General features: G+C 37.1%; 1 protein-coding gene across 1 annotated transcript in view; it reads left to right on the forward strand.

Moving 5' to 3' along the window:
- Positions 1-18,934, forward strand: part of LOC100961950 (von Willebrand factor A domain-containing protein 8) — a gene marked incomplete at its 5' end in the record, with an annotated part of 309,966 nt that overhangs the window by 192,365 nt on the left and 98,667 nt on the right. The window contains 3 exons of the mRNA XM_012805376.2: positions 415-569; positions 3,825-4,020; positions 14,313-14,394. Coding sequence (XP_012660830.1) covers positions 415-569; positions 3,825-4,020; positions 14,313-14,394 — 433 coding nt within the window. The remainder of the gene's footprint in view (positions 1-414; positions 570-3,824; positions 4,021-14,312; positions 14,395-18,934) is intronic.

The raw sequence follows: 18,934 nt of genomic DNA on the forward strand, positions 1-18,934 counted from the left end.
CAGGTGCCCACAACAATGCCTAGCTTTTTTTTTTTTTTGGTTGCAGCTGTCGTTGTTTGGCGGGCCCAGGCTGGATTTGAACCTGCCACCTTAGGTATGTGGCTGGCACCTTAGCCACTTGAGCCACAGGCACCGAGCCTAAATTTTATATCTATTCTGTAGGGAGCTATTAATGATGATGTTTATTGCTAATAAAATTTTGAATTTTATAAATATTTAGAACCCTTTTGAGAAGATGCCTTGAATGTAAAAACGTTTTCTCAGACAAAGACCCATAAAGGCAATTTAAAGTATTTTCTTTTTTTTATCTTTTTCTTTTCTGTTTGAATTGTTGAGAATGAAAGCTTGCAAAAAATTAGTTTCTACAGCATTTTAAGGGCATATAGTATCTAATGTTTGGCTGACATTTTCCAGAGACAGAATTCAGCATACCTCATAAAATTTCAAGTGATCAGCTCTCATCTGAAAACCTAAGTTCAGCTGTGGGACAAAAGATTGCCTCTCCCAACCGAATTCTCTCGGATGAGAACAGTTATGCTACCATAGTTGTTGGTTTTCCAGATCTCATGGTAAGCATCAATTTTTCAAACTAGTGAATATATATTTCTTACCCTCAGTTTGACTTTGATCTATTGATGTAAGACTGTTTGGGGGATAATTAAAAACATAATAAAATTTTTGGTAAACATTTTAGATCAAGTTTGCATTATAAATCAGTCATTAAAAAATTTATTCTACCTATATAATTTCATTATTTAAAAAAACTAACAGCTCAGGTATAATACAATGATAGATCTTATTAAGGAGACATGAGTGTTCTCTGTATGTGGGAGTTAAATGCTGTAACAGTTCAACCTACTGGTGGTGATTTTGTGTCATGTCATCTTAATGTGTTCTCAAGAGGAGTAATCTGAGTGTAATAAAGTAGCATGTCTGGAATTGTGTAAAGTTAAATTTGTTGAGTTGTCATTGCTGTAGATTAGGTTTTCAATGCTCATAAACATCAATTCACTTTTTTTTATTGTTGGGGATTCATTGAGGATATAAAGAACCTGGTTACACTGATTGCATTTGTTAGGTCAAGTCCCTCATATTTCCATTGAGATTTGCTCCGATTGTCCAATCTTTGCAGCATCCAGGTTATACTGTAGTTGCTTATGGTCTCAACTTATTTTTCTCTTCAATGGGCCCTTCTTCTGTTATCTACTGTTATAAAGGACAGGCTATTTGTAATTGACTTCAGGTGAAACTGAGTACCATCTACCCCTGAAGGAAATGTGAAAGAATGAAATATAAAAGCTGCTTCAGTCTAAGTTGCCATCTAATAACCTTAAATGTAGTTCCATGTGTCTTGATTAAAAATGTAATTGTCATAATTGCATTTGTAACATTGAGGTGAGTGATAGAATCATATAAAGATAAAAATATGGGCTCTGCTTGATACCACACCAATCTCATATGTCTCAAAATGTTAATGTAATTAGTGAAGAGTGCGTATTTCAGGTTATAAAGCATTTGAAATCTAAAACCCAGTGGTTAATGTGTGGCTTGGGACTTTTCTATGTGTTTTCCTAATTGCGAAGTACAAAGCTTGTGCTATCATATGATACAACTCAAAAGGAAATATTTTGTTGGAATACAGTGTCTACAGTAGCCCTGAGTGAATAAAAGAGAGTGTTTAATATGCTTTCTACAATGCTTACTGCTATGAGTAGTAAAAATATTAGAACTTTTTTCCTGAAGGTGAAAGTATTTTAAAAATTGATCTTCTAATCACCTTCTTCTGATTGAATAAATTAGCATAGAAATAAAAATGTTGTCATAAAAAAGTTAGAAAAACTAAGTATAAGGCACTGTCTGTATTAACCCTACAAAAATCCTGTGTAGTTTCTAACACTAGTGACCTTATTTAAGTTAAAAGCCATAGCCCGGCTACTTAGTATAGTACCCACCACATGGAGATATTCAGTGAGTATTTATTAAATGGAAGGTTAGATTCAGTGAGGCAGCCTTTCAGCCTTTATGATAACAATCATAGTTTTTAAGCCCCAGTACAATAGTCAGGTTCTGTGCTATTCTAAGCCCTTTTAGATGTGATACTTAATTATTGGAGCAATTCTATGAGGTTTTACAGCTGAAGAAATAGAAGTTATATTCCCCAGCCACAAAGATTAAAAATAATGGGGTTTGATCTCAAGTGTGACTAGCCTCTCACCTACATCCTTTCTGCCACACTACACTGCCTTTCTGCTTTTATGTGAATTTCTTTGGGTTCTCTATAAAACTGTCAACAAAGGGGTATACACATTTTTTAACATAGCTTCATTGTATAGGGTATCAGTGGCACCTACATTGTTATAAATTTATATAACTTCCTTAACCTAATGCCAAATAGCTATGAAAAACCTATAGCAAGTATCATCACCAATAATGAAACATTGAAAAAATTCCTGTTCTTATCAAGAATAAGATATGCACCATCACCACCAAGTGTCTTCGATATGATACATAAAGAAAAAATTGATAAATTGTACTTTGTCAAAATTAAAACTTGAGCTCTGATAAAGACACTGGTGAGACAATGGAAAGACAATCTACAGGCAGTATATACAAGTCACATTTTCAATGAAAATGGTATCTAGAATATATAAATATTCTTAAAGCTCAACAGTAACAGAACAACCCAGTTCTTAAAATAAGCAAACTAGTATGAGGTGTCAGAAGTCAGAGCCTAAACAAGATAAGAGACATCCATGGTGTGTAGAGGGTAAAGGGGTGGGGAGAGGTTGGTGACCACTGATGATGGGCGTCCAGTCCAATCCCTGTGAGGGGCAGCATGGCATGGGATATAGGATGTAGGATTCTGCGTAAGTCTCTGTGTGAGGGTAGACCAGTGTGGACTGTTGGGACCCAATCAGGGAGAACAGAGCATCTGTCCAGAAGATGAAGTCAGTGGTGGAGATGGGTTACACACAGGGAAGGTCATGCATTTTTATGGAAATCCAAGGACAAACAGTAACGAAGACATCCCTGAAAAAGAGCCAGTTACTCTTCTTGCTAAATTTCAAGGCTCATCGTAAAATCTCCATAACGAAGGTTTTATACGTAGGGGTAGAAAATGCACAGTTGAACAGAATGTAGTGCCTGGAAACAGAAGCATGCATATAAAGAACCATTTTTAATGATAGTATTGCAGTGGGCAAGAGTTAGTGGTATTTGGACAATTAACTGTCTGTGTGAAGAAAGGGTGAACATGGGCCCTGCCTCATGTCGTTCACAAAAAATACATTCCCGATCGGTTAAGGACCTACATACGAAAGACAAAACCTTCAAATGTTTAGAGAGAACATAGGAAAATATACTTGTGGTCTCGGGAAGGAGCATATATAGTAAAATTTTAAAGTGAAGGGACAGAAAAAGTAACACAGAATTCTAGTATAGTAAACGAAGAAGAGACAGGGGAGACGTGATCAGGAAGGGGCACTGCAGGGACTCAGAAGTGTGAGCTTTATTATGTTCTTTGTGCCAGATAGAATGCATATGTATTTGTTTTACTATTTTTAAACTAACTATTAATATATTGCTACCATCCCTCTTTTTAGTTGTAATTTACTTTATCAGAAAGCAATTTAACTTGTTATTTCTCACTTGTCTGAAAATTGTGATGATTGGTGAAGTAGCTGTGTACTGTGCCCCATTCATAAAGGCTGAGGATACTTGTGAAACCCCTGCTTACCACTAGTCTGCGAAAAGGGTTGCAGTGCTAAAGTTGTGGTGAATGTAGTATACGGTACGAGAGTAATCTCTCTCTTTTTTTTAATCAGTCACCCAGCGAGGTTTATTCTTGGAAGAGGCCATCATCTTTGCATAAACCCAGTGTCACTGACACGGCATTCTACGGTGGAAAAAAGAAAAGTGGAACTCCGAAACAAAGCAACTGTGTGACTCTTGTAGAGACTAATCAGGTGGTCAGGATTGTGCCTCCAGGACAAGTCCCTCTAAAAGATGTCTACCCTAAAAGTAAGAAATTTACCACTTTTTAACTTGTCACGGTGGCTAAAGGTAGCTTGCTTTTGGTAGGGGATGTTTAATTCATCATTCTCATTTTACATTTCTAAAGGTGGATCATTCTGACAAGTCTACAAGTAACTCGGAAAACCTACGTGTGGTCATAACGTTCGCACTCATTTTCACAGTGTAGGATTGTAGCCATTGCTTTTAGAACTTGTCCTCATTCTCATTGTAATCGATACAATAATTTTACTTAGAGGGGGTGTTTTACTTAGAGGGTCTGTTTACTTAGAGGGGAGTGTTTTTAAAGAGTCTTTAAAATATGATTATGATTTAGAAATAGAAATGGGGGCCTGACTTTTTTCTTAAATTGCTAGTATTGGGCTGGGCAGTGAGACTCAGGCCTATAATCCTAGCACTCTGGGAGGCCAAGGTGAGTGGATTGCCCAAGCTCAGAAAGTGAGACCCATGTCTCTACTAAGAATACAACAACTAGCTGGGTGTAGTGGCAATGCCTATAGTCCTAGCTACTCAGGGGGCTGAGACAAGAGGATTGCTCAAGCCTAAGAGTTTGAGGTTGCTGTGAGCTATGATACCCCTGTACTCTACCCAGGGCAATAGAGACTCTGTCTCTTAAAAAAAAAAAAAAATCCCTAAGAGTAAAGGCCAGGAATTTATTATGCAGACTGATTCACTTATTGTTCTCAAAAATCAACTTCTGTTTATTACTATACAAGCCCTGTGCTGGTCCTTTCTTCTTATATAAATTCACTTAATCTTCAAACCCCCTCCTATTGTTACTATGCTTTCTAATTTATATGTGAAAACATCTTAACACAGAGGTAAAATAACTGACCCGGATCATTCCACCAGTGACCAGCAGAGCCCAGATTTACACCATAATCATCTGATCTCGGGGCTAGAACTATTCTTGTTCAATCACGCTGGCATTCATCCTCATGGATAATTATGAAAACTTTTGGTAATTGAGCCATTGACTGTTAGTTTTTGCATCATGATGGTACTGATATCTTATCCTATGTTTATATTTTTTATATTCATGTGTTCTTCACAAATATAATGCTAAATGTATTATAATAATCTATTATCACATTTGAAGAGTCTTGGTTATAATGATAATGTTTAGAATTAGTTCTTTCCAAACTGAAACTCATGGAAAATAAATCACCGCTTTCTTACAAAATAATTTTTTTTATGGTAGAAAACATCCTGACAACTACAATACAGTGTAACAAATGCTATGATAGGAGTGTTCACAAGGTGGTACGTGAACACAAAGGAGAAGCTTACGGCCAGACTTGGAATTATGAGTAGATTCTTGGAGATGCCTAGGAGTTGAAGAAATTGGTCCAGGGAAAGGGAACTGGGAAAAGTGCAAGGACTTGGCAAAGCGTTCCAGGAATTACAAAGTTCAGTACCAGAGCATAGTGCACCTTCATTGACCCAGAAACCTGGGCCTCATTGTCGCGACCCGTTGGGCTCCTATGGCGCTGGTCTCGGTTAGCGCAGGAAGGAACCAGGCAAGAGGCGGATTAGGAGTACAAGCTTGTGGAAGGCGGGCTAGCCTTTACTTTCCGGGTAGCTCCGAGCAACCTCCGCACCAGCCTTTTATTGAAACGGAATGATACAGGTGAGGGGAGTAATTAACAATGACAACATGCTGAGGGCACGGGCTCTTCCACAAGGAACTCCTGTGGAGGAATGGCCCGCGGTCCACACCTCAGCTACAGATCATCTTGCTCAGATGTCATCTGGCTCTTGGCGTCTCCTACACCTCATCTTATTTATCCCTCTTCACCATCATCCTCCACATTTGATTCATAGCCATCACCTTCTCCTTCTCATATAACCTTGCTAATAAATCTTGTATCCACCCACTTGTCTCCAGTTCTACTGCCACATCCCATCCAAAGCACCACCATTTGAACTAGAATATCACCAGAGACTCCTGACAGTGTCACCTCTTCCACTCTTTCCCCCTCCTACTCATTCTTCATGTGTTAGAGTGAGATAGATATATATATATATATATTTTTTTTTTTTTTTTTGAGACAGAGTTTCACTATGTTGAGTGCTATAGTGTCACAGCTCATAGTAACCTCCAACTCTTAGGCTTAAGAGATTCTCTTGCCTCAGCCTCCCCTGTACCTGGGAGTACAGGTGCCCATCACAACGCATAGCTCTATTTTTGTTATTGTAGTAGTTGTTGTTGTTTGGCAGGCCCTGGCTGGGGGGTTCTAACCTGCCAGCTCCAGTATATGTGGCTGGCACCCTAGCCTCTGAGCTACAGGCACCAAGCCCAGAGTGATATTTTTTAAGTACAGTATACATTTCTTTTTATTAAGGTCTAGTTTATGTACAATAAAATTCACCCTCTTTAGTGCATAATTCTGTAAGCTTAACAAATACAAATAATTGTTTAACCACCACAACTGATATAAAGAATTCCATTGTCCCAGAAACCTCCTCCATGACACTTTGTGGTCACCCCTTCCACCTACCCTGTGATCTGATTTCTGTCCTTATAGATTTGCCTTTACCAGAGTATCATATAAATGGAATCTTACCATATGTGATCTTTTGAGTCTGGCTTCATACACTTAATATAATGTGTTTGAAAATCATTTATGTTGTATGTACTAGTTGTTAAGTGGTGGTCTGTTGTTCAAATGTATCACAATGTGTCTATTCATAATTGAAAGATATACAGATTGTTTCTCATCTTTGACAGTAATGAGTACATCCACTATAAACATTTGTGCACAGATATTTCAGTGAACATTAGTTTTTGCTTCCCTTGGGTAAACACCTAGGAACAGCATTTGTACATCATACATTAACACTGCCAAACTACATTCCAAAGCGGCAGTGCTGTTTTGCATTCCTCTCAGCAGTGCATGAGAGTCCAGGCGCCCTGCATCCCTGCCAGTACCTGATATTGTCAGTTCTTTACCGTTCTAGTGGGTGGAGAGTTATATCTCATTACGATTTAACTTGGCTTTTTCCCTGGCACCCCATCAGGTTGAGGATTTTGTCACATGGATCATTTTTTGTGAAATATCTCTCTAGATCTTTTGCCTATTTTTAAATTGGGTGATTTGTTTTCTTAGTAATGAATTGGAGCATTCTTTAAATATTCTAGGTATAAGTCCATTGTCAGATATACATTTTCTAAAATTTTCTCCCATTTTGATGAAGGACAAATCTTCTATGTGTTCTACTTAAAGATATAGTTTTAGATTTTACATTTAAACTTATAATCCATTTTGAGTTCAATTTTTACATGGTACAAGGTATGGATTGAGGCTCTCTTTTTTTCACATGGGGATTATTCCGTTATTTCAACACCATTTGCTGAAAATACTGCACTTTGTTGAATTGCTTTCAGGCCACTGCTGGAAATCCACTGCCTTCAAATTCATAGGCTCATTTCTGGATTCTATGATCTCTTGTGTGTCTATCTCTATACCACTCTTGATTTCTTTATAGTTCTATACTTTATAATAAGTCTTGAAATCAGATAGATATTCCTTCTTTGTTGTTCATTTTCAAAATTGTTTGGAAATACTATTTTAAAAATATGACCCAGGTTACGTGATTCTTGGATGAAGGTTAGACATGTTAACTTGGCCTAACAGATTTTGTCTGTTACATCTTTCTGGCTCTCTTTCAGCTAACTTGAATTCTCGAAGTTCCTTCCAAACCTTCTTCCGTACCTTGCTCCTCCCACCCTCAGCCTCTCATCCTTCAGAGCTCAGTTTACACATCACTTCCTTAGAAGGCCCCATCCAACTCTGCGTTACAAGCCCTTGCTATACTGCGGCATAGCACTTCCTGTTTAAGGACAGGAAGAGTATGTTTATGTTTGTATGTGTATTTTAGTTTTTCACAAAGTGTTTCAGGCCTACTTTTTTTTTTCTTTTGGCATTTTTAAAGAAAAATACAAAGAACATCTTTTTTCCCACCACCCACCACCACAATGGGCAAGGATTCGTGTGTTCTCCTCTCTTCCATTTTTGACAGACCACGAGTAGTCTTTCCTGAGTTTGAGTTTGGTATTTATTGTTCACAAACTAATATATGGTATTATTTTGCATGTTTTTAAACTTTGTATAAATGGTATCATTCTGTGTTCATTCTTCTGTAACTTGTTTTCTCTTTCTACATCAAGTTTTTGAGATTCATTGTTAAAGAAAAAAATTATTCATGATTTTTTTTTTAAAGAACTGAGTATAATTCAGTCCTGTTATATTAAGGACTATCTCAGTACGTGTAGGGACTAAGCAGTGACATTTTCTAGTAGGAGAGACTTGTGCTCAACTTCACATAGAATAAAGAAAAGTAGGAATTTATAGTGAAGGAGCAGGATAGGGATTAGTCAATGGAAAATCAGTAAGAGGAAGCATCAGGGCAAAGGGGGGATTCTGGTTAAATGGACCTGTCAGTATTCTTGCTAAAGGTGGGCCAAGGTGACCTAACATCACCTAAGGATATGGTGGAGAAGGAGGAAAATCACTATCCCGCATGAGGGATTCTGGTTAAATTGACTTAGCAGAATTCTTGTTAAAATTGGACAATGCAGAAACAAACACAAGCCCAAGAGTCAGGGCCTTCTGGGAAGAGGATTTAGAAGAGCATGACTGGTGTTTGGTCAAGGAAAGAATCGTCATCATCCATACTAATAGCTCTACTTTTACTTTCACTGGTTTACACACCACAATTTATTTATTCATCTGTTCTCTGTCAATCCACATTTAAGTGCAGGGAGTATCCTTGTGCCTGTGTGCTTGTGGATATGGTGGAGGGTCTGTGGCGTGAAGGATGTCCTGCTGCTCCCCACACTCACCCACTGTAAATATATCGATTTGATAGAGTTCTTTATTCTGTTCCATTGATCTATGTGTCTGTTTTCATGTCAGAACCATACCGTTTTGTTATAGATTTTTAGTAACAAATCTTATGTCAGTCTGATACCTGCAGTTTTGTTCTTTTTGCTCAAGATTGCTTTGGTTATTTCAGCATACTTTTGATTTTTTTGTTTGTTTTGGCAGGAACACAGTCTTGCCATTTTTCCCAGGCTGGCCTCAAACTCCCAGCCTGAAGCGATCCTCCTGTGTTGGCCTCCCAACATGCTAGGATTATAGGTGTGATCCCATGAGGGAGCCTTGAACATCCTTTTATATGTTGTGATTTACTCTTCTGAGAATTGCCTGTTTATGTTTTTAGCCATTCTTTTCTTCCCTTACCCCTGCCTCTCTTTAGCTATTTTTCTCTTAGTTGCTAGGCGTTTTATTTCTCTTCGTTTATTTAAGTAGTGCTCCTTAAATATTCCAAACATATATAAAGTGCTTAGGACAGTATCTGAAACATAGGATGAATTTTTTAAATGTGGCCTGTAAAGAAAAGAAAAGAAAATCCTTAGGAGCTTGGTAAAGGGTGACCCCAGACTGATACCTGTGCATAGGCCTAAGGATCAACCAGTTCAGATTAGAGCAGAGGAGAAGATTACAGGAGAGATGTTGCTAAGCAAATGAAATTGACAAACCCAATATATTTGAAAATATTTAGAGATTTTGATAATTAGGGAACTTTACATATAAATTTATGCTAAGTTAAGACTAAATAAATAAAATATAATGGTTATTCATTCTGAAGAAAAGCAAAAAGTTATAAAGGAAAGAAAATGCATGAACGGCATTTATATAATTATAATAATACAGATGCTGGAGGTTAATCTAACCCAAATCATCATATCAATGTATATGGGTGTGGGAAATAGGAAGCAGGGAGGAGGGGAATGAAAAAAAGTTACACTCTCATCTTATATGGCAACAAGTCAGGAGATAGTACCTGCAACTAAAACATCAAGACAGCACGGGGAAGATGAAGGTGAAACCACAGAAACAGTCTAAAAAGGTGGAAGTGTCTCTGGGAAGCAGGACATAGCGGGCGGGAGGGTAAAGCAGGGGCTTTCTGCTTTTACTTTAAGCCTTTCTGACTATTCAATCTATGTGCATGGAAATCTCTGATAAAAATTCAAACTAAATTGATTTTTTAAAATAAATCAAATCCAACCATCTTACTTGTCAGGAACCAATTCATACCAGCCTTTTGTGAAAGAAATCAATAAAAATTGTAAGGATGACCCTCTTGGTGACTTTCACACAGAAGGGGTAATTTTTATTTAATTAGATTAAAAAAAAATCACAGGTCTTAGCACTTTAAGCACAAAATAATGATTCTTAATTTAATTAGATTTTTTTAAAAATCACAGGTCTTAGCACTTTACACACAAAATAATGATTCTTGGTTGAAAGCAGTACACTGTATTTTGTTGTTGTTTTTGAACTTTGAATGAAACTAAAAATCTGGTATTGGCACCTTTGTTGGGAACATATCATTCTTTTAGTCTGTAAACAGAATTTCACTACACCTAGTGGTTAACAAGTGTCCATCAAATTATATTTCTAGAAGTAGTGAAGTTTTTAAAATATAATTTTACCTTCCCTCTGAAAATGTTCTTGGTGGTTTTGCCTGACAGCTTTCATGCCTCCTCCTGACCTCGGCACTGTGCGTGTAAACTGTCCCCACCTTTCATGGGAACTCTGCAATAAACAGTGCAATAGTGACTTCCCTTTAATGGTTAGTGAACTAATCCCCAAATACAGTTTATACCTATCGTCGAAATCCACCTGGATTATAAATGTAATGGAAATTTACTGAGCCTCCATCCTCTCTACAGTGTTGAAACATTTAAAATAGATGGATGAAGACTTGGCTAAGCTTGGAGGGAAACCTGGCCACAGTTTTAACTTCCTTAATTGAGTTATGTATTCTGTTCAAGGACAGCCGTAAGGCCCTTTTTGTAAAGATTTTTGTCTTTTGAGATGATTTATTTTCAAATCAGCAAATATCAATTTTGATTATTTTCAAATGCTTACCAGTGCTACTATCCTTGCTGTTCCCTCCAAGCTCTTTGTAGCCACAAATTCTTTTGTCTGATACATGAAAATATTTTTTAATACTAAAGGTGAAACTCTTGCTTTTTCCTGCTTGAAATAGAAGATGCAGCCATTATTGTATTTTCTCACCTTCTTTACGCCATAAAATTAAACAGTGAAAGAGAAGACTCAGAAAAAAAGCTATTTTAGAATAAGTTGGCTTACTTTGCCCTCACAGGCAGTCTAAAAGTGCTAATCAGTACAGTACCTCAACTTAATACTACTACTTGTTTTAAAAAGTATCTCTGAATGCTAACATGTAAGTAAGTTGGTTAGCTGAGCAGTTCTAGTCAACCCTAAGAGCTTCAATAACTGGTTATTTTTGGCAAAGAACCCTGATATATAAATAATTCAACCTATTTCAGTTAGGTTCTAGCAGCAAGAATCGTCAAAATTATATATGGTGCAAAACTTTATCCAAGATCGACCTTATATCCCAGCAGCATTTCCAAGGCAGATGGTCTATGACTTATAAGCATGTTTGTTTTATACAGATATACCTGGGGACAGCCAATCCAGGTGGATTTGGGTATAAATTACTATAGTAACTCTCTTTTCTTACCCCTTCATATGCCTCAACATTGCCTTCCTTCCCTCTGGAGCCTTTCGCCTTCTGGGACCACTCCTTGCCTCGCCCCACAGCCCATACCTGGCCCCAGTGCCATGATTTCCACTCTGGAATCCTTTCCAAGTCCCCAAAGGCCCATAATGATTTAAAAGATAAAAGGAAAGAAGGGAGTGAGGGGAGAAAGAAGGGAGGAAGGGAGGAAAGGAGGGAGACTCTTCTTTATGTTGTGAGTTCCGGAAAGGCAGGGACCACATCTCTTTCCCCTCTGAATCCCCAGCACTTTACACAATTCCTGCCGCGAAGTAAGTTCAAACATGTTTGTTGAATAAATAAGAGACATATTGGGTTTCTCGGATGGCAGATGACCTATTTAAAAACCTTCAACTACAAGCATGAAATATGATAAAATGCCAAGTTTCTTATATTTTGTAAACTGCATTTGACAAATTCATTGTGGGCATTCTGAATATCTCATTCTAATCAGAAATTATAATAAAAGATAGATCGTTAGATAGATGTATGTATATTAATCAGAAGTTATATTAAAAGATAGACAAAAATCCTTAAAAGCATGGGTTGTGTAGAAGATTTTTTTTAAGAGAACTTAGTGGCCAAAATGTTATAAAATGGGACTATTTTATAAATAGCTATTGCCCCAGGGCCAGCTCAAGTAGGTGTTGTATTTAGTGGTGGCCGGAGGATAGATTTTAGAAACAAAAAGGCATGAATTGGAAAAGCACCTCCATCACCATCCAGCTGTGTCCCTCTGAGTAAGTCACATTATTATATTAGTTCTGTAAACTTCAGCTTCTTTATCTCTCAAATAGGAACCATAAATATTTATCATTGACAATATTAAAAGCATTACCTATAAAAGCTAAGCATAGTTCCTAAAGCACAGTAGTGGCAGCTCATGATTTTGAGGATGATGCTGGTACTCAGGGATGTAGAACAAAAGTCAGTAAAGCCCAAGAATTTGCTGGGAAACCAACACCAGAATTGGAGTTGAAAGTTCTGGTCCCCATATCTCATTATCTTCTACCCCCAACTTTTCACATTCTTCATGATCCAGAGTCCTGGAAGCCTCTCATAATCCCAAAAGACACAGTCCTTCAAGCCATAATCCCAAAGGTTGAAATCTTTAAAGATCAAAATTCCTAGAGGCTAAAATCACAATCCCCAAATATTAAGATTCCAAAAATATAATTCTAGGGGGAAAACTTATTTAAAAGATTTATTTATATTTTTTAAAGGAGATTTATTTGAAAAACATATAAAAGCACAAAAGAACACTTTGTAGCCCACTTTCTATGATAAAATAAGTAATAATATCACACAGTTTTTCCAGCATAAACACTCAGGTATGCTAACGGCAGTCACCTGGGTATAATAGTTATGTTAAGATGAAATGTATTCATAAGGAAATTGACATTCAAAAAGAGGAATGTATAAATCCATGTCACTATGGTTGGTAATTATGTGTGCCCAGCTTTGTAACTATGGTCATCTGAAAAATCATGACGAACAACCTTCTAGAAGCCTGAAATTCTGATGTCCACAGCAGCAGAAGAAAACTCTGTCCCCGTTCTCAGAGATCAGTTTGCCTTTTGTGTTTGTTCTCTCCAGGGCCCCAGCTAATTAGATGGTGCTGCCAACACTGCGGGCAGATCTTTCCCACCTAGTCCACTCAGACGAGTACAATTAATCCCCTCTGGAAACACCTTCCCAGACGCTCAGAATAATGTTTTTCCAGGTTTCTAGGTATTCCTTTTTTAGTCAAAGTGACACGTAATATTGAGTTCCTAAGTCCATCTCTTGTCACCTTGGCAGCCATCTGCATCTTCTTAAACCATACTTAGTTTCCAGGTAAACATAGTAACAACGTAATGGTTCTACCTAATATGATGCAACTATACTGTAATTTTGATTTTCAGGAGTTTAGACTTTAGGCATTTTGATCTTTTAGGATTTCCATATTTGGAATTATGGTGTTTGAGATTGTCATTCAGGATTATTATCCAAATTCTGGGATCTTCACCCCACTGCGCCATCCTCCCTTCTCCTTCCTGTGTCTTATAGGACCCATAATTCTGACAGATACTTTGTGTAGAGCAACAACTAATTAGATGCTTTACCTTTGCTAATGTCATCTTATCCTCAAAATAATGCTTATGATGCTCAGATGCTGCTAGTATCACTGTTTTACAAATGAGAAAAGCAGGACTCAGAAAGGTAAACAGTTTAACCAACAGCACAGCTAGGAAATGTCAGAACCAAGACGTCACATCAGGTCAGTTGGATTACAGAGTGGCTTGCCAATTCTGCCACATTATACTGCATTATTGTTACTTCCAAAGAAGGAAAAACAGAATTCAGATAATGAAATTTTGTCACACAAACTGTTAGTGCTAAAACATCAACTCATCTTGAGGTGCTGTCACGGACAATGAAAAGAATTTGTTTTTCCCTGACACTGGAGAATCATAGCCGAATATGCTTTTGTTCAACAATCTTTGTTTCCCTAAGGGAAGCATAATTCTCGGAGTCTAGCCAGGAGGGTTCACCCAGTACCGTGTCCAGTAGGTTCCAGAGTCCCACTGAGGCTCCTAGTAATGTTCTTCTACTTCCGGCAGCATTTGAATCATGTTTTGGTCCTGTTTTGGTGTCTTGCAGTAATTTCATGCTTGGCTCATGTCATGACTTGTTTGCAGATGTGACCCCTCCACACACAGCTGGTTATATAGAAGTCACTGATCTTCAATCAAAGAAACTCCGATATATTCCTATTCCCAGGTAATCCACTTCACCTTTGTTCTTAGCTCAGTGCGTTGTAAAAAATGAGTGAATCATACCAAGTACTCTGAATAAATGTGTGCTTTTTGCTTCCTTAAATAGCAAGCTCTTTGTTCCCCCAGTTACAGTTGGTTTGTATCTTGTTGTTTGTCCACATGCTTTACTGGCATTTTTATTTTCATTTTGGAAAAATATTCGAATGTTACAGAGGTATAAATCTAACAGCTTTCAAGTCTTTGTCTTCTGTTTGATCTGTTCGAGTGATAAGTTTTTCCTGTATCTGAAATAACACTTTCAGTATTGCAAAAATTTTAATACTTCTTAGCTTTATATGTTAGTTTTCTGAAGTAAAAGTGTTCAAAATGTCAAAGGAATTTAGACAGCCCCTGTTTAATATTGTACATCTGTAGTCCTGAAGGCCATGCAGTCCCCGAAGTACTCCAAAGATCCAGAAGGAGACTCATTACTAGTCACTGCTCTTGTTACTGTCCAGCAGTGGAAGCAAAGCCTTTAAACTACCTAGACTCAGGATATAAAAACAGAAAGGATGATGCTGGGTCTCTGCCCCTGAGGGACACAGGTGTCCTTACTGTGGCCTCTTCCTTTCTGGTGCATCCGTGCCTTGTCTTCTTCTTTCTAGGCTTGCACCTGCTTTGTTCTATTTAGTCTAGATTCCTCTTCCCCCTGCCCTCCCCACACCAGGCCAATACCTCCTTCCTCTAATCTTTCTTCTCTACTTAGATGTGGATTAAGCTCACGTACCCTCCTCTCATAAACTCGCTCAAATATGACTGAGTCCTCACAACACAGTGGTTAGAAGCTTGCCTGAAAGCTCAAGCAGAGGAGCCTAGAAGTCCTTCCAATGTCAGAAGAAGGCCAGGGACGCCAGAACCTGTCAGTCCCCCCAGATATCACCAGGCCACCTTTCTTCCTCCTCTCCCAACTCCCAGAAGAAAATAGCTCAGCATGATAATAGAAAATAACTCAGATGCATAACTTCATTTCTGAGGACCTTTCAATCGAATTTTAAAAATACGAAAAATGAAATCATTATTCAAAGAAATAGATCTACTTGTTTCAACATATATGACTCCTAAGGTGTTAGTTTAATGGAAAGAGGTATTTATTCATATGAGAAATTTTCTTATTCACCTTAATCGTATGCTCATTAAAATATGCTCAAGTAACAAAAGCAAAGAATATGTTTTTAAAGAATTTCTAAAGCACTAATAATTTTTTCCAATTTTTTCTTAATTTCTCCCCCACTAGCTTTTTCTTTCAGTGTTTTTCTCTTTTAACTTTCTGCGTAACCACACATTACACCTGCCATGGAAAGAACATCTGTGTGGGCAGCTGTGTGTACAGCCCAGCACCAGCTGGCCACCATAATTCATTCATTTAGAGCTGTGCTATCCAGTGGAAATATAAAGCAAGGCACACATATAAAAATGTGGCCACATTTAAAAAGTACAAAGAGACAGGTGAAATTAATTTTAAAAATAAATTTTATGTAACCCAATGTATCCAAAATATTATCATTTTATATGTATCAACATAAAACATTTTAATGAAATATTTTACATTCCTGTTTTCTTCTAAGTCTTTGAAATTTAGTATGTATTTTACACTTAAACAGCGCATCTCAGTTTGGACTTGCCACATTTCAGACGACATGTGATTTAGAATCTGTTTCATTGTCTGTATATGCAGAGCTTTTCTTGAGATTAACTATTGCTTTTTTTGGCGTACATGTAATCCAAGGGAACGACCCATCTGGACTTCAGTTTTTTTGCTGGTGGCTTGAATTTAGCAGTCTGTTAGTATCAGGAATTTTCCATTCAATGGCTAACTTCCAATAATAGAAAATACAATAAGGCTACCTGTAACCATAGAGCCAAAATGAATATCATACTTTTGTCCTCATGTATTTATCCTCCGATTTTTGTATTATTTGCATTTCTAAAATGATACTGCCTAGCTTTGACATGGCTGATTATAATAAGTCGAAGCTTCACTCTGCTATAATTCTAGGTGTTCATTTAAAACTATAATATTATGGATAAGGGAAACATTTTTTAAAAGTCATAAATTCTTTACCTAGACCTATGTTTGTAAGAGTCTTTCTACATTTTTCTTCTGGATTTTTTTATGGTTTCATGCCTTACATTTTAAGTCTTTTATCCATCTTGAATTAAGTTTTATATAAGACCAGAGATAGGGGTACTATTTATTCTTCTGCATATGGTTATCCAATTTTCCCAACACCATGTGTTGAAAAGGGCTTCTTCTCCCCAATGTATGTCATGGTCTGCTAAGACCCCAAAGGCAGATAAAGCAAAAACAATAATAGGTAAATAAATAAATGGGACTTAATTAAATTAAAAAGCTTCTGAATAGCAAAAGTAATAATGAACAGAGTAAATAGACAACCTGCAAAATGGGAAAAAATATTCACAAACTATACATTTGAGAAAGGGGTAAGATCCAGGAGTTCTACAAAGAACTCAAATCAGCAAGAAAAAAATGAATAACCCCATTAAAAAGTGGTGAAAAGACATGAACATAAATTATTTAAAAGAAGATAGACAAATGGCCACCAAACATAGAAAAATGTTCAGTGTCACTTATCATCAGAGAAATGCAAATTAAAATCACAATAAGAAACCATCTTACTCCTGTCAGAATGACCAATATTAAAAGTTTAAAAACAACACATACCAGCATGGATGCAAAGAGAAAGGAATGCTTCTACACTGTTGTTGGGACTGCAAATTAGTATAACCCTATGGGGAAAAGTATGGAGATTTCTCAAAGAAATAAATGTAGGTTCACCACTCAATTCAAATGTAGGCTTACCATTCAAGTCCCACTAGTGGGTGTCTACCCCAAAGAAAACAAGTCGTTTTATCAGAAAGCCACTTGCACTTGAATGTTTGTTGCAGCATAATTCACAGTTGCACAGATACGGAATCAACCTGAGTGCTGGTCAGTTCACGGGTGGATGAAGAAAATGTGACACACACACAGCAGGGAGTCCTACTCAGCTATAAAAAGGAATGAAATAATGTCTTTTGCAGCAACTTGGATGGAATTGGAGACCATTGTCTAAGCAAAATATCTTAGGAATGGAAAAAAAAAAACATGTGTACTCTCTAATAATTGAGAACTAAATGATGGGCACATGTGGACACAAAGATGTGTAAAGGACATTGGAAAGCAAGATAAGGGAGGGTGGGAGGATGAGGGATAAAACCATATCGGTCAGGTACAGTGAACACTACTCTGGTGATGGGCACACTAAATGCCCCACTGTAAGCATTATACTAGGTATTCATGAACAAAAGCATTTGTACCCCCTTAACATTTTGAAATAAAAAATAATAAAAATAAATAAAATCTTGTTTGACAACATGAAGAAGAGATCCTTACCTGGTATGCAAATTGTGTAAATATGTGATTTCTTTGGTACTTTTTTTTAATGACATATTGAAGAAACTGCTTCTGTCAATTTAAAGTTTTGCAGTGGAGAGTTAAATAGGGCAAGCCAGTTGAAATAGTGTTTGATGAAATCATCATAGTTTCGCGTGATACATTTTATTAGCTTTGAAGAGCTCTGTACTTCATTATCTATAACTCCTAAATTTTTTTCCTACAGCAAATATATATATGTGTGTGTGTGTATATATATATATATATTTTTTATTTTTTTTTATTTTTTTGGTGGAGACAGAGTCTTACTCTGTCTCTCAGGCTGGAGTGCAGTAGTGGGATAATAGCTTACTGTAGCCTCCAACTCCTGAGCTCAAGCGATCTTCATGCCTCAGGCTCCTGAGTAGCAGGAACTACAGGTGCAGGTCACCAGGTCAGGGTAATTTTTTATTTTTGTACAGGTTTCCCAGGCTGGTCTGTAACTCCCAGCCTCAAGCAGTCCTCCTGATTTGGCCTCCCAAAGTGCTAGGATTATAGGCATGGGCCACCACATCCAGACTGTTAGCACATATATTTTGAGAGAGCATCATGAAATAAATCATGTATTATATCAAATGTTACCTTTTTGAGCCCTTCTAGGGGGTCTTGTGAAGTAGTTCTAAAGCATGCGATCCCATCCTACTGTTCTCTTCCTCTTCATATGAACAGTTTCTAAGACTTCTGTATCTGAGAGTAGCTGCCCTTGCCACTCTGTGTTTAGTATCAACTAAGGCAGACTGAGATAAGGTTACAATAGTCTTGATTTATTCTTTAGTATAAGAATTTATATAATATATAATTTATTTTTCCCAAATCTACACTGACAATGGTATTATGTTTTTCTTATCTGATAAGACCATCTTTTTAGACTATTCATTTTATAGGGAAAATATCAGATGTGTTCAGAGAGCCCACAATGATAGTTGGAATTTGTAATCTTGTTGCTTTTGTATAGCGAAAGCTATATTCAGACAAAGGAAGTATGCAGTTGACTCTTAGAGATAAAAGTTGCATTCCTAAAAATTACTACATAAATATATCTGTGTATGTAAATATCAGAAATATATAATAA

This window comes from Otolemur garnettii, unplaced genomic scaffold (assembly GCF_000181295.1).
Source record: "Otolemur garnettii isolate 467f Iridium unplaced genomic scaffold, OtoGar3 scaffold00040, whole genome shotgun sequence".
In the NCBI taxonomy this organism is placed as follows: domain Eukaryota; kingdom Metazoa; phylum Chordata; class Mammalia; order Primates; family Galagidae; genus Otolemur; species Otolemur garnettii.